Consider the following 15292-nt stretch of genomic DNA (forward strand, 5'->3'; position numbering starts at 1 on the left):
TTCCAGACTAATTAAATTAAAATCCTATGTATCCATGATGGGTTTTGAACCCTTGCCTCCAGCTGGATAAACCAATAAACTCGCGGTAAAGTGAAGCCGCATTCTCAATTAATAAGCGGCCGATTCGCGAACGCGGAGCCGCAGATCATCTCCGTGGGCGGGGGGCAGGGAGGCTGTACATGGTGCCGTCTGTAGCGGTCGTTATCAGACCCCGATAACGGGAGAAAAACGGAGAGATATCGATCGCTATTTACCGCGAGTACCTAGGCCCCGCGATCGGAGCACTTTTTCCCGGTAAGTTTTCGCAGGCAGCTCCGAGATTAGCTGTTAAAGACTTATTCCTCTACAACAGGCTGGCCCTCAATTTCATGAATGCATGAATGAATGAATGAGTAAGTAAGTGGATGAATGAATAAGGAATGAATGAATGAATTTATTCACATTATAAAATGGTGCAATTAAATTAATTAAAGTCCATACAGATAGATTTTCATCAATTCAGACTTTAGTCTTACCTTTCAATTAGTTGATTCATGGGGGCCTTATTTGTGTTCCAGCACATCAGCAGGGACTTTGAAGGCTTTCTTGCACTTTAATCCACTTTGCAGCACTTTCTTCAGCCTTTTTTATGCTTTTCCCACTAAATACAATTAACCTGCTGCAAGTTTCCACGACATTTATTCCACAGAACAACAAATCGGAATCTCCAGTAAAACAGGCATCTGTGAAGCCCCCTCAGCCATTTTGTGTGCTAGCCTGAAACAAAGCGCGTGATTGGCCAACTGGCAGACAACTCAATGTTAAACGTGCTTTGATTGGACTAAAAAATACCCAACATTTTTCCGTTTTTTCTCTAATTTAATAAAAATGTGCAAGTCTTCTTCATATCGAGTTTCAGGGGTGATTTATATAAATATTTTTACACAATATGTGAAAATTTCATGTAGTTTGGTGACTTGGGTCACGAAACTGCAGAATAAAGCTCCTCGGCCCACAGCCTACTTAAACATATTCATTGTCTTGGCCTCCACAGGCGTCCGTGGCAATGAATTCTACAGGTTCACCATCCTCTGTCTAAATCAATTTCTTTTCATCTCCTTTCTAAAGGTACATCCTTTTATTCTGAGGCTATGGGTTGGGGTCATAAATTCTCCCAATGGTGGAAGCATCTTCTCCACATTCATTCTATTCAGGCCTTTCACTATAAGGTAAGTTTCAATGAGGTCCCCTTCTTTAAGACACAAAGATGCGTTAAGATGCAAAGTGGTGCGGTCAGCAGAGTTGCTGGTTTGCATCTCGAGAAATCCAAGTTTAATTCTGACCCCTGGTGCTGCCTGTGTGCAATTAGCATCTTCTCCCTGTGATCTGTGTCATACAGCATAGAAACAGGCTCATCGGTCCAACTTGCCCACCGACCAACACGCCTCAGTACACTAGTCCCACCTGCGGTTGGCCCACATCCCTCCAAACCTGTCCTAAACATGTACTCCCTCCAAATGTTTCTTAAACGTTTGTACAGTACCTGCCTCAACTACCCCCTCCGGCAACTCATTCCATACATCCACCACCCTTTGTGTAAAAGTTACCCCTCGGTTTCCTATTAAATCTTTCCCCCCTATGTCCAATGGATCTCAATTGTTCAACTTTGGGTGCTCTGGTTTCACCCATGTCCGAATGACATGATGGTTGGTAGGTTTCATTAGCTGCTGTAAATAGTCCCTCATATGTCTGTGAGGCGTAGAACCTGGGGGGAATTAATGGGTATGTTGGGAGAATGGAGAAAATGGGATAAATGGAGGATTTGTGTAAACGGATGGTTGATGTGGCCTCAGTGGGCTGGAGAACCTGCTTCGTGTTTTCTCTATGGCTCTGATTGGACACAATGGTCTGATGAATTCATGAATTACAAGGCCATGTTTGCATAGATATCCATTACTATCAGCATAACCTGGAAATAGCATTTATTTAAATGCTTCGCAAGTTAGTGTGTCAATTTGCCCAAAGACCAGGCAAATTTCTCCGTTGTTCCATGGCTAGTTTATTGTCATGAGTACCGAAGTTAAGTACAATGAAAAGCTTTTGTTGCGTTCTAACCAGTTAGCGGAAAGACTATACATGATTACAATGGAGCCATCCAGTGTAGACACAATAAAGGGAGTACGGTTTAGTGCAAGATAAAGTCCAGTGACGTCCAATGTCCTGACAAATTGCCTTAAATTTTGTGACTTTTGGTTCAGTTTGAGGTAAGTTGAGAACCCGAAATGCAATTTTACCAATAGCACAGCGAGGTCCAAAGGCTGGCACTTATAACATATGGAAATAATTTCAAGTTAGAGTGAACCTCATATGCTTAAAAGTTCTTTCCAGCTAATTAGGTACCTGGGGAATACCAACAGCAAATGCATGAAATGTTAACACTCATCAATCTAAAATGTTAGTTATTTTTCCTTCCTTGCTGCTAGGCGTGTTGCGTCCAGTGTGTCCTTTATTGCAGATTTTTAGTAATGGCAGCATTTTAACCTTTGTTTTAATTTGAAAAAAGTAAAACAACAGAGGAGACACACAGTGCTCACCATAATGTTTGGGACAAAGACCCACCAATATTTATTTGCTTCTGTACTCCACAATTTGAAATTTACAATGGAAAAAAAAAATCACATACGGTTAAAGTGCACATTGTCAGATTTTAATAAAGGCATTTTTATACATTTTGTTTTCACCATGTAGAAATTACAGCAGCGTTTATAGTCATTTCCTCTCTCTCTTTCTCTCCCCCCCCACCAATTTGAGGGCACCATGGCTTCACGGGTGTTTGTAATTGCTCAGAAAGGTAATAATTGTCTCCTTAATGCAGCTATAAGAGAGCTCTCAGCTCCTAGTCTTTCCATCACCTTGGGATACTTTTATTGCTGTTTATCAACATGAGGACCAAAGTTGTGCCAATGATAGTCAAAGAATGAATGAATGGATGACTGAATGTATGAATAAGTTCATAAGTTTATTGGCCATGTATGTCCACATACAAGGAATTTGCCTTGGTGCTCTGCTTGCAAGTAACAACACGACATACATAAAACATTAAGAATAAAACATTATAGTTTAAACATGCAAATGAAATAAAATACCAGAGCAAAAGGTGGCTACAGACATTTGGTTATTTAGTAGAGTTACTGCTCGTGGAAAAAAATCTGTTTTTATGTCTGGCAGTGGTGGCTTTGACAGTCCAGAGTCGCATTCCAGAGGAAAGTGCTTTAAAGAGTTTGTGCCTAGGGTGAGAGGGGTCAGAGATGATCTTGCCCGCTCGCTTCCTGGCCCTTGCAGTGTACAGTTCTTCAATGGGCGGAAGGTTGCAGCCAACAACCTTCTCAGCTGATCAAACAATTCGCTGCAGCCTCCGGATGTCATGCTTGGTGGCTGAGCCAAACCAGAGCATGATGGAGGCGAGGACAGACACTACGATGGCAGTATAGAATTGGACCAAAATCCCCAAACACCTGTCCGACAGATCAGAAACATTTTTCAGGTGTAGATTTTCTGTCTGCAGAAGACTTCATGAACAGAAATACAGAGGCTATACCGTATTTCTGTAAGACTTCATGAACATGCAGAAGATTTCTGTAAGACTTCATGAACAGAAAGACAGGCTACACTGCAAAAATAGGATGGCCAGGTTACAGTTTGCTAAGAAGTACTTAAAAGAGCAACCACAGTTCTGGAAAAAGGTATTGTGGACAAATGAGACAAAGATTAACATATCAGAGTGATGCAAGTATGGAGAGAAGGAACTGCCCAAGATCCAAAGCATACCACCTCATCTGTGAAACACGGTGGTGGGGGTGTTATGGCCTGGGCATGTATGGCTGCTGAAGGTACTGGCTCACTTATCTTCATTGATGATACAACTGCTGATGGTAGTAGCATAATGAATTCTGAAATGTAGACACATCCTATCTGCTCAAGTTCAAACAAATGCCTCAAAACTCATTGGCCGGCGGTTCATTCTACAGCAAGACAATGATCCCAAACATACTGCTAAAGCAACAAAGGAGATTTCAAAACTAAAATATTGTAAATTCTTGAGTGGCCAAGTCAATCACCCAATCTGAACCCAATTGAGCATGCCTTTTATATGCTGAAGAGAAAACTGATGGGGACTAGCCCCCAAAGCAAGCATAAGCTAAAGATGGCTGCAATACAGGCCTGGCAGAGCATCACCAGAAAAGACACCCAGCAACTGGTGATGTCCATGAATTGCAGACTTCAAGCAGTCATTGCATGCAAAGGATATGCAACAAAATATTAAACATGACTACTTTCATTTAAATGACATTGCTGTTTCCCAAACATTATGGTGCTCTGAAATGGGGGGACTATGCATAAACACAGCTGTAATTTCTACATGGTGAAACCAAAATGTATAAAAATGGCCTTTATTAAAATCTGACAATGTGCACTTAAACTACATGTGATTTTTGTATTACAAAACTCAAATTGTGGAGTACAGAGGTAAATAAATAAATGATAGGCCTTTGTCCCAAACATTATGGAGGGCACTGTATGTGAGAGCCCCATCTATGACAGGGTGCAGGGACGAGGACCCACGTTCCGTAAAGAATGTGGACATCTTGTTTGTCCTATTATGCAAGTGGGCCCACACACATCTCCTGTGTCCTGTAACTCTGGTCTTGCTCCCCCTCGACGCAACATGGACAGAGTTCCCCTGCCCCTCACCTTTCACCCCGCCAGTCTCTGCACTCAACACATCCTCTGACATTTGTCACCTCCTATGTGAACCCACCACTAACCACATCTTCCATCTTTCTGTCGGGGGTAGCGGGGTAGAATGAGCAAGAGCGGAACTACGGAATACAGAGGAGACATGCGAGGGCCTCATCTGTGATATAAGAGGGGAACTCCCGTTCCTCAAAGAATGAAGGCATCTCAGATGGCGGGGGATTCTTTAGGGAACCGAGACAATTTTCTAGTGAAATGAAATAGAAAATGATCACCCAGGTAATTAATTAACATTTAAGGATGCATAAGACTAAGTCGCAAGCTAGAAAATAAAATAAATCTAGAATCATTAATGGTAATTTTTTTTCAGGAAGAAAACCGGTCTTCCTGACCTATACAAGTCAATAGACTTACCAATATGCATAAACGTATCAATGTTTTCTCAGTTCAGTGATAATTAAAGAGACACAATAAATGCCATTATGATATTGATATCCAACTAACCAAAAAGTATGAAGACAACATGCAATTTATGTTCACGTTCTTGTTACTTATTCATTACTGGAATTAAATGTTGATAAACATTTAGAAAGGAATAGGACGAAATGAACACATCATAGAAGGACTCATTCATTCCTTTAATCTACAGCCACCAAGAATTCCTGTCATCCCAATCACCTAAATGAGAAATATTTGGCTTATTGAAGTTAACAAGGATATTCTATTCATTTAGCATTTTAGAAAGATTCATCCAAGTTCAAGCATTTCATAGACCGAAAAAGAGAGAGTTGTCATATTAAATACCATTCCTTAAGAATCTTTGCTAACGTTGACAATGAGTTGTGAAGATTTAAATCCATAAATGGATTAAAATATCTTAAGTCTACACGTGAAAAAACTTTAAATAATTTATTTCTTGGAGAATTGCTCAAATCCTGCGCACCACATAAATAACACAAAAGACAGTTACTATCAGAACTATATAATTTTTATTTCCATAATCTGTCAGTTTCCCAAATCATATTGAATTGTGTGGTATAAAAAAAATAGGAAAACCATAATTTGATAATTCTGAACATTAAAAAACATACAATATTTAGAAATAAAAAAGTTCAAATATTACATCAAGACTCTTGTGTAAACTTCACTTGTTTAAACGTCCAAATGCCCATTTTCTTTCAATTTTAACACTGGAGCACAACCTGGATATCGTTTCAGAAATAATTCATATTTGACCATCAACAGCTAGAATATTTTAACATATTCAAAAGTTGTATGTTGTTAAATATTTTAAACATGTTTGACAACATTGTGAGACTTCTAACAACCAATACGTTTGTAAAGTCATCAAACTCAGTGCATGATCTTGACTTTTCCATCCAGCATTGATTTTTTCAGGCTAATGTACAGAACTTACAAATGCCTTTACTGAATCAGAAATGGCTGAGATTCACGGCACATTCTCAGACAATTTTTTGAAGGCACGTTTCCTTTGTTCTGTGGTCATGTTTTCACAGCTTTCTAATACATTGGCTACAAGTAATGTATGTTTAATTGTTTTGGCTTTTACCCATATCCGTCCATTCATTCCAATCACTATCTCAAAGGGGTTCAAATCCCCAAGATTCTTGATGACTTCACAGTTCGGAGAAAGTAACCTGAAATTCAGAATTTAACAAAATATAATCAGACAAATGATTGATAGCAAGGTGCTCAGAATATTCACAACTTAGTAACTTACTTGCGTGCAATATTCAGTGAAACCTTAAATAATAATCCATCAGGTCCAATCACTCCCATCCCATTCGATCGTCCACAGCTATCAATGCAAACCAGTTCAGGTTCCATATCTTTATTGGCCACAACAAACTGTGCAAAGACAAGATCTCCGACCTACAAGTTTAGTAAAAAAAACCCAAAGACAGTGAATCTGAAAACTACCATTTCCAAGTTGTTAATTTATACCATTATGTAAAATGCCAATTATTTTTTTTATATATTGTGCATTCCTCGCTAGAAGCAAGTCCACTACATTCTATATAGGTCAGCCACACACAGATGTTTCCAAAAGAATGTATGATCGTTTAGTGGACTGAACATGTATTGGCAAATACACTTCCATCCAATCTGGTCAAAGTAATTAAAATTGAAGAAACACAAAACTTACTTGCACATTTGGTCGGTTTCGCTTTGTGGCTCCTTCAAATGCTAAATAAGATAATGAGGCTTGTTCACTTCCTCCAACATCAACTTTAAATATGTCACCAGATTTTGTGGTCACAATTCCTATCACATATTCACCTTTAGTCGGTACATACTGTGGGGAAGGAAGGAGAGATAAAAAGAGGAAATAACAAATCTTTTCGAAGTGGAACCTTTCGACAATTCATTTATTAACAAACAATACATAAGATCAAATATTATTTTGGATGCTTCATTTTTAAAAGAGTTGTTATTAAAAAATGAATATTACTACTGCTGGAAATCTATGTTGAACAATCAGCTTTGCAATGGAATATACCTATGATTCAGCAATTCTGTTAGATGCACGCAGAAGAATAATTATGGAAGTTCATCCACAATACCGGAAGTAGGAATTCAGTCACATTTGATGCATTACCCTAACATCCAACGGTAATCAATAACAGAACCAATATACAAGGTACAACTCAAGTAGAAAGTTGGTGGTGTGGCAATGTACAGCAAGCGATGGTACTGGAAGCAGATTCAAGTCAATCTCCGCAGCCTCGCCTACAGTCTCTGGCTGTCCATTTTTTGTTATTTTTAGTGTGTTTAAAAAGTTTGTGTTAATGTTCTCTAGTTTGTTTTATGTGGGGGGGTGAGGAAGGGGGCCGGGGGAAACTTTTTTCAATCTCTTACCTTGCCAGAGATGCATTTGTTTTCCGGATTGTATCTCCAATCGCTCTACTGTCTAACATCGTGGAGCTGGAGGCCTTGCTCTGGGACGTGATATCTGGGATCAGAGACGATCCCTTGCCTGGGATCGACGCTTGAACCGGCCTACGGACCTTAACATCAAGCTCGCAGTCTCGGGTTGAGACCGACCGTTGTATCCACTGATTTCCGGTCCCAACCCAAACTGCCATTTGTCCCATTCCTCCAAATGGTCGTTGCCTGACCCACCGAGTTCTTCCAGCCTCTTACTTGTTTTTAAACTTAAGTTTCCCATTGCTCCAAGGTCTGAAACATTAGGTAGAGCTCGTCCTGTGCCGCATGCTGCTGCCAATAAAATTGTTTTGATTCCCATATTTCCCTTGTATTCATCTCTTTTTCCTCCCCGTTTCATCCCACCCATATCCCTCCCACTAGTTTTTAATTTCACTCCCCATTCCCTATCTGACACTCAACATGTTATGTTCATCTCTAGCCTGTCACTTATTCAACCAATCATTCTCCCTCCCCCTATCACCCCCCCCCCCCACCCGTTTTTGTAGCCCATCACTTGCCAGGCTTTGTCAATCCCTAGATCTATTTTCCAGCTTTCTCCCCCTGCTACAATTACTGAAGAGAAGTCCCAACCCAAACTGCCATTTGTCCATTCCCTCCAATGGTCGTTGCCTGACCCACCGAGTTCTTCCAGCCTCTTACTTGTTTTTTAAACTTAAGTTTCCCATTGCTCCAAGGTCTGAAACATTAGGTAGAGCTCGTCCTGTGCGGGGTAATGGAGTTAGTTCAAACTAACTTTGTTGTGCTGCTGCAAGAAAGAATGTCATTGTTCTATCTGGGACATATGACAATAAAATTGTTTCACTGTTTCACTGTCCTTTTTTATAAATCATGTTTCTCGGGATATCTAAATTGTATTAGTTGCTTAAGTTATGACATCGGATGGAAGCTGCATACCAAATCTCGTTGCACCTATGTGCAATGACAATAAAATATATTATTATTATTATTATTAAAAAAACACTGTTGACATTTTGTACAACTAATTGCACCCCTAAGCTAACAATGAGACAATTTGTGTAAACGAGTGGGGACAATTATATAGTGAAATCATATAGGATGTCAAATGAGACATAATATATGAATCTAGCCAGGCATGGGATGATATGTTTCAGCACAACCCTTGCCCAGGTTCCTACCCCCAGGCAGGGACCTCGACACCCACCACCGCCGGGTGGCCTCGGCTTCAGCTCACCCACTTCACCCTTCACCCCGCTGCCGTTGCGCTGCCGCCGCCGCTGGGTGGAGGCCTCGGCCACTCACCCGCTTCTGCTGCGAATCCACCCAGTAGACCGAGGGCTCCTTGTGCCTGAGGATCCCCGATTTACAAGCGGCCAGTCCCAGGCCGGAGCCCTGCCGCCGCAGGCCGGGTCCGCACAGCACCTTGGCCCCATGTGCGGCCGGAAAAGTCAGCAGGTCTCCGGCCAACACCACGTCCCCCACGGCCGCGCAGCGCGCCATCTTGTTGCCGTCACCGCCGCCGCCGCCGGACCACGTGACCGACAAGCTGCCGCCGGGTGACGTCATGCCCTTCAGGAACGCGAACCGCTGCCATCAGGCCACGTGACGTCATTGTTTGAGTGACGTCACGCCTCTTGTTACCTGGAGAGATAATATATGAATCTAGCCAGAATCTAGCCTGACACATCTCTAGGCTCCCTCTCCCCTGACTCTGAGTCTGAAGAAGGGTCTCGACCCGAAACTTTCTCCCATTCCTTCTCTCCAGAGATGCTGCCTGTCCCACTGAGTTACTCCAGCTTTTTGTGTCTATTTCTATGCTTTCATTCCATCTCACTGTACTCGAGCATGTGAAGAGTTTTGCACAGTTTGGGGTTTGTATATATTTTTGATTCTAAATAAAGTTTAATTTTGAAAGAAAAGTATGACACCATGTATGGATACTGAGAACGCATGATGAGTTTTTGCACAGTTTTTTGTTCTGTATATATTTTATTCTGAATAACGTTTACTTTTAGAAAACAACGTATGACACTATTGAATGTATAGATACTGAGAATGTATGATGAATTGAGAAGAATAGATCAGGTAGGCGCACATAGTCTCTTGCCCAGAGTAGGGGAAACAAGAACCAGTGGGCATAAGGTGAGGGGGTAAATATTTAATAGGAACCCGTGTAAATACGCTCCTAAAGCTTACTCCCCAAGTCTAGTTCAGTAAAAATGTTTAAGAAGGAACTGCAGATTCTGGAAAATCATTGGTACACAAAAATGCTGGAGAAACTCAGCAGGTGCAGCAGCATCTATGGAGCGAAGGAAATAGGCAACGTTTCGGGCCGAAATCCTTCTTCAGACTGATGGGGGGTGGCGGGGGGAAGAAAGGAAAAAGGAGGAGGAGGTGCCCGAGGGCTGAGGGATGGGAGGAGACAGCCCGAGGGCTGAGGAAGGGGAGGAGACAGCAAGGGCTAACAAAATTGGGAGAATTCAATGTTCATGCCCGCAGGATGCAGACTCCCCAAGCGGAATATGAGGTGCTGTTCCTCCAATTTCCGGTGTTGCTTGCTCTGGCCATGGAGGAGACCCAGGACAGAGAGGTCGGATGGGGAATAGGAGGGGGAGTTGAAGTGCTGAGCCACCGGGCGGTCAGGTTGGTTATTGCGGACCGAGCGGATGTGTTCGGCGAAACAATCGCCCAACCTTCGCTTGGTCTCACCGATGTAGATCAGCTGACATCTAGAGCAGCGGATGCAATAGATGAGGTTGGAGGAGATGCAGGTGAACCTCCGTCACACCTGGAATGACTGCTTGGGTCCTTGAATGGAGTCGAGGGGGGGAGGTAAAGGGACAAGTGTTGCATCTCTTGCGGTTGCAACGGAAAGTGCCCGGGGAGGGGGTGGTACGGGAGGTGAGGGAAGGGAAGAATTGACAAGAAAGTTACGGAGGGAGCGGTCTTTGCGGAAGGCAGACATGGGGGGAGATGGGAAGATGTGGCGGGTGGTGGGGTCACATTGGATGTGGCGAAACTGACGGAGGATTACTTGTTGTATGTGATGGCTAGTGGGGTGAAAGGTGAGGACTAGGGGGACTCTGCCCTTGTTGCGAGTGCGGGGATGGGGAGAGAGAGCAGTGTTGCGGGGTATGGAAGAGACCCTGGTGCGAGCCTCATCTATGGTGGAGGAGGGGAATCCCCGTTCCCTGAAGAATGAGGACATTTCAGATGCCCTGGTGTGGAACGCCTCATCCTGGGAGCAGATGCGGCGTAGACGGAGGAATTGATAGTAGGGGATGTAGTCCTTACAGGAAGCAAGGTGGGAAGAAGTGTAGTCCAGATAGCCATGGGAGTCAGTGGGTTTATAATGGAGTAAAAACACTGACTCAAGCACTGGACCAACTAATCTTTATTTCCCCTATACAATACCTAACCACCGCGGGTTCGATCCTTGTCTCTGCCTGGCTAAGTCCTTCAGCCTCGTGCAAGCAGACATGCTCCAAAAGGTCACACAGTCCCAAGCGCCCTTCCAGAAAATCAATATCGATCCAAAATGGGGGATACCTTTTATAGGTCCACGAACCTCGAGGGGCCGAACTACAGAGCGGTGGTTCCCTTTACAATCCAGACCCAAAACATCGCCCATTCCTTCTGTCCAGGGATGCTGCCTCACCCGCTGAGTTACTCCAGCATTTTGTGTCTACCTGGTAGTCTCCCTTAGTAAGGTTGAGTGAAAAATAAATATTCGCCAGGCATTCTGTGTTGAAAGGCAAAAGAAAAGTGAGAATGTGGATGAAACAAAGATCAGATGAACGGAGAACTCTGAAGATCCACAGAGGTTGGTCCTTGAATCCTAGCGTCATACAGCAGGGATACAGGCCCTTTGGCCCAACTTGCCTATGCTGACCAAGATACCCCATCTACACCAGTCCTACCTGTCCACATTTGGCCCATATCCCCCAAACATTTCCTCTCCATGTACCCGACAAGAAGCTTGCCTTATTAAAAATATTAAATAATATTAAAAAATGCCACATGTAAAGACGGTTTCTACCTGGCAACTTAGTGCCATGTTTTTAAATCTACATTAGATATGTGAAATGAAGAATTTGACAATGAAGCAGAAACCTTGATGAACTTGCCATTATAAATAAAGCTACTATTCCCATTAAAGTTGTTATATTAGTTTATCTACAAGGTTTCTTCTTCATGCAGAATTACTTTGAACATGTAAACATTCACCAGCTTCTCAATAAGTTCAGTTGCAAAATTCCAAAATCAGACTTTAAATATTGTTTTGTTAGAAATTAAATTGATTTCTTGAATCAATATATTGTTTTCTTTGATACTTCCATTTCAGCATCAATGTGCAATTTACTTAAGGCAGGTGGCGCTGTTAGCTAGGCAGACTAAGTACAAATATACTTGTAGGGAGGAACTGCACATGCAGTTTAAACCAAAAACAGACACAAAAAGCTGGAGTAACTCAGTGGGTCAGGCAGCATCTCTTTAGAAAAGGAATGGGTGATGTTACAGGTCGAGACATTTCTCCAGTCTGAAAAAGAGTCTTGACCCGCAAAGTCTCTCTTCATTTTCACCAGGAGTGCTGCCTGACCCGCTGACTTACTCCAGCATTTTGTGTCTGTCTTAGATTACAAGTATACTTCCTCCGCAGGTTGAGAAGCGCTGTCTGATTAGAGCTAAGGGCATTACCAGAGCCCCCACACACCCACAATTTGGACTGTTTATACTGCTTAACTCTGGGAGGAGGTACCGCAGCATGAAGAGCGGGACAACCAGGTTCTGCAACAGCTTCATCCCCCAGGCCATAAGATTACTGAACAATCAACAAAACCGAGGCTAGAACTTTTTAAATATCGACACTTTTTTAAAAACTTTTTATATATATTTATTTTACAGAACCATGCACATGAGGCATTTTTATGGACGCACCTAGCACTTTTTACTATTACCTGATTTTGGAGAGTCAAATGCAACGAAATTTCGTTCAAGGTGCACTGTGTCTAGGTGTATATCTGAATGACAATAAAGTTTTCATTCATTCATTCATTCATTCATTCATACATTCATACATTCATACATTCAGTCATTCATTCAATCATACATTCATTCATTCATTCATACTACATCTTAGAATTCACTAGCAGCATTTAATACAACCGAGCAAATGAATGTTACTTAACAATGATTTGGGCGATTTTCGCAATGATTTGAATAATTAGAGGAGAAATTTAACTTTTTTATTTCTGAAGAACCTTGACAAGTTTTTCATGATTCAGTGGTCACAACCTGAAACGTCATCTAGCCATTTCTCTGCAAAGATGCTTCCTAGCCCATTGAGTTCCTACAGTAGTTTGTTTTTTGCTCGAAACTCTAGCTTCTGCAGTCCGTTATGTCTCTGAATTGTGTGTTTCTTTGTGTGTAGAGTGAATGAGTTGTAGAAATTCAATAATTATCATGCCATTTACTGTTGCCCAAATCAAAAAAAACTTTTCACAGCATAACGAGTTGAAATACAGTAGATAGGAAGAAAGGCTTAAATTCATTTTAACCCTCTCTTGCTTTCCTGCTTACTCTATTTTATTCCTGACTTTGACTTTCTGGTTAAAATAAATCCCACTTTCTGCTTGTCCAATTTTTTCCTTTTGTCATCTATAGCTCACCTTTGCACTTGAAAGATGGAGGAGTACGTCTTATCATAAGATCATAAGAGATAGGAGCAGAATTAGGCCTTTCAGCCATCAAGTCTACTCCACCATTCAATCATGGCTGATCTATCACTCCCTCTTATCACAATTCTCCTGGCTACTCCCCATAACCTCTGACACCCGTACTAATCAAGAATCTATCTCTCTGCCTTCAATACATCCACTGATTTTGCTTGCACTGCCCTCTGTGGCAAAGAATTCCACAGATTCGCCACCCTCTGACTAAAACAATTCCTCCTCATATCCTTCCTAAAAGAACGTGCTTTAATTCTGAGGATATAGACTATCCCACTAGTGGAAACATCTTCTCCACATTCACTCTATCCAAGCCTTTCACTATTCTGCACGTTTCAATGATGTCCCCCCCCCCCCCCCCCCCCCCTCCCCTCCACCCCCACCATTCTTCTAAACTCCAGTGAGTATAGGCCTAGTGCCGCCAAACGCTTATTCTAAAGACTTGCACATGTAGCCTATGGCTGACATTCAACTGAGGCACAAAATGAATGCAATGTTATCAGATGTCCCATCTTTTTAATTAATCTTTAAACCTATATATTATTACTATTTTAGAAACCAAAATTGAACAAAGGGGACTATGGAGCCATGAGGGAGGAGCTGGCCAAAGTTGACAGGAAAGATACCCGAGCAAGGATGACAGTGGAACAACAATGGCAGGTATTTCTGGGAATAATTCCGAAGGTGCAGGATCAGTTCATTCCAAAGAGGAAGAAAGATTCCAAGGGGTGTAAGGGGTGACTGTGGCTGACACGGGAGGTTAGGGACAGTATAAAAATATAGGAGAAGTAGTATAACATCGCAAAGATGAGCGGGAAGCCAGAGGATTGGGAAAGTTTTAAAGAGCAACAGAAGATAACTGTAAAGGCAATACGGGGAGAATAGAGGAGGGAGAGAGAAAATTTGGAAGGTTGCAGCGTAGATTCACTAGGATAATTCCCGGGATGGTGGGACTGTCATATGTTGAGAGAATGGAGTGCTGGGCTTGTATACTCTGGAATTTAGAAGGATAAGAGGGGATTTTATTGAAACATATCAGATTATTAAGGGTTTGGACACGCTAGAGGCAGGAAACATGTTCCCGATGTTGGGGGAGACAAGAACCAGGGGCCACAGTTTAAGAATAAGGATTGAGCCATTTAGAACGGAGATGAGGAAAAACATTTTCATTCTGAGGGTTGTGAATCTGTGGAATTCTCTGCCTCAGAAGGCAGTGGAGGCCAATTCTTTGGATGATCTCAAGAGAGAGTTAGATAGAGCTCTTAAATATAGCAGTCAGAAGATATGGGGAGAAGGCAGGAACAGGGTACTGATTGTGGATGATCAGCCATGATCACAGTGAATGGCAGTGCTGGCTCAAAGGGCTGAATGGCCTACTCTATACCTTCTTCTATGTTTCTAGCACTTTGTGTTTTAAAGCCTTAATGATTAGCTATGGTAACAATTTTTTCCTGTATAGCTATCTTTTCTGCTGGTTGGAAACTGGGAGTGGAAACATGCAAACTTTATGTCCACGCATACTGTGATGAAACAACAATTATAGTTTGATATAGATAACAATCTTAATATATAAACATGATGCCGAATGGCCTACTCCTACACCTATTGTCTATTGTCTAATAACTGATTGGGCCCCATCCAGTGGATTAAAAAAAATATTTATTCTATTTCTAAAACAACTAGACTAAGTGGGACCCATTGGGTCCCAGTCACACGAGAGACCTGGTTTCCCAATGCAATATTCCACCACTCACCCGTTCCCCCAACGCAACCCGTTCCCCCAACCCAATATTCCACCACTCACCCATAGCCCCTAACTGCGCAGGTGCGGCTCATTTCCCCTCATCCCCGAGCACTCTCTCCCCCTCCTCTTCATGTGTGGGAGGGGAGGAGTGGAGAGG

General features: G+C 42.3%; 1 protein-coding gene across 1 annotated transcript; it reads right to left on the minus strand.

Moving 5' to 3' along the window:
* Positions 1-5704: 5704 nt before the first annotated feature.
* LOC129701407 (exosome complex component RRP40-like) lies at positions 5705-9208 on the minus strand. Its single transcript, XM_055642563.1, has 4 exons — positions 8965-9208; positions 6902-7051; positions 6476-6627; positions 5705-6392 (listed from the first exon to the last, which is right to left on the minus strand). Exons 1-4 carry the CDS (start codon positions 9160-9162, stop codon positions 6185-6187), a joined length of 708 nt encoding a protein of 235 aa, XP_055498538.1. The 5' UTR covers positions 9163-9208; the 3' UTR covers positions 5705-6184.
* Positions 9209-15292: the final 6084 nt, after the last annotated feature.

The sequence above is a fragment of the Leucoraja erinacea genome, chromosome 1 (genome assembly GCF_028641065.1).
Source record: "Leucoraja erinacea ecotype New England chromosome 1, Leri_hhj_1, whole genome shotgun sequence".
Taxonomy (NCBI): Eukaryota; Metazoa; Chordata; class Chondrichthyes; order Rajiformes; family Rajidae; genus Leucoraja; species Leucoraja erinaceus.

Bases quoted from the DNA above. Each gene is read 5' to 3' on its own strand.
- LOC129701407 (XM_055642563.1), bottom strand. From the start codon at position 9,162: ATGGCGCGCTGCGCGGCCGTGGGGGACGTGGTGTTGGCCGGAGACCTG. The intron at 6,628-6,901 runs GTAAGTTTTGTG...CTAAACTTGTAG, and splicing joins GAAACCGACCAAATGTGCAA to GTCGGAGATCTTGTCTTTGC. The intron at 6,393-6,475 runs GTAAGTTACTAA...TCTGAATTTCAG, and splicing joins TCACTGAATATTGCACGCAA to GTTACTTTCTCCGAACTGTG.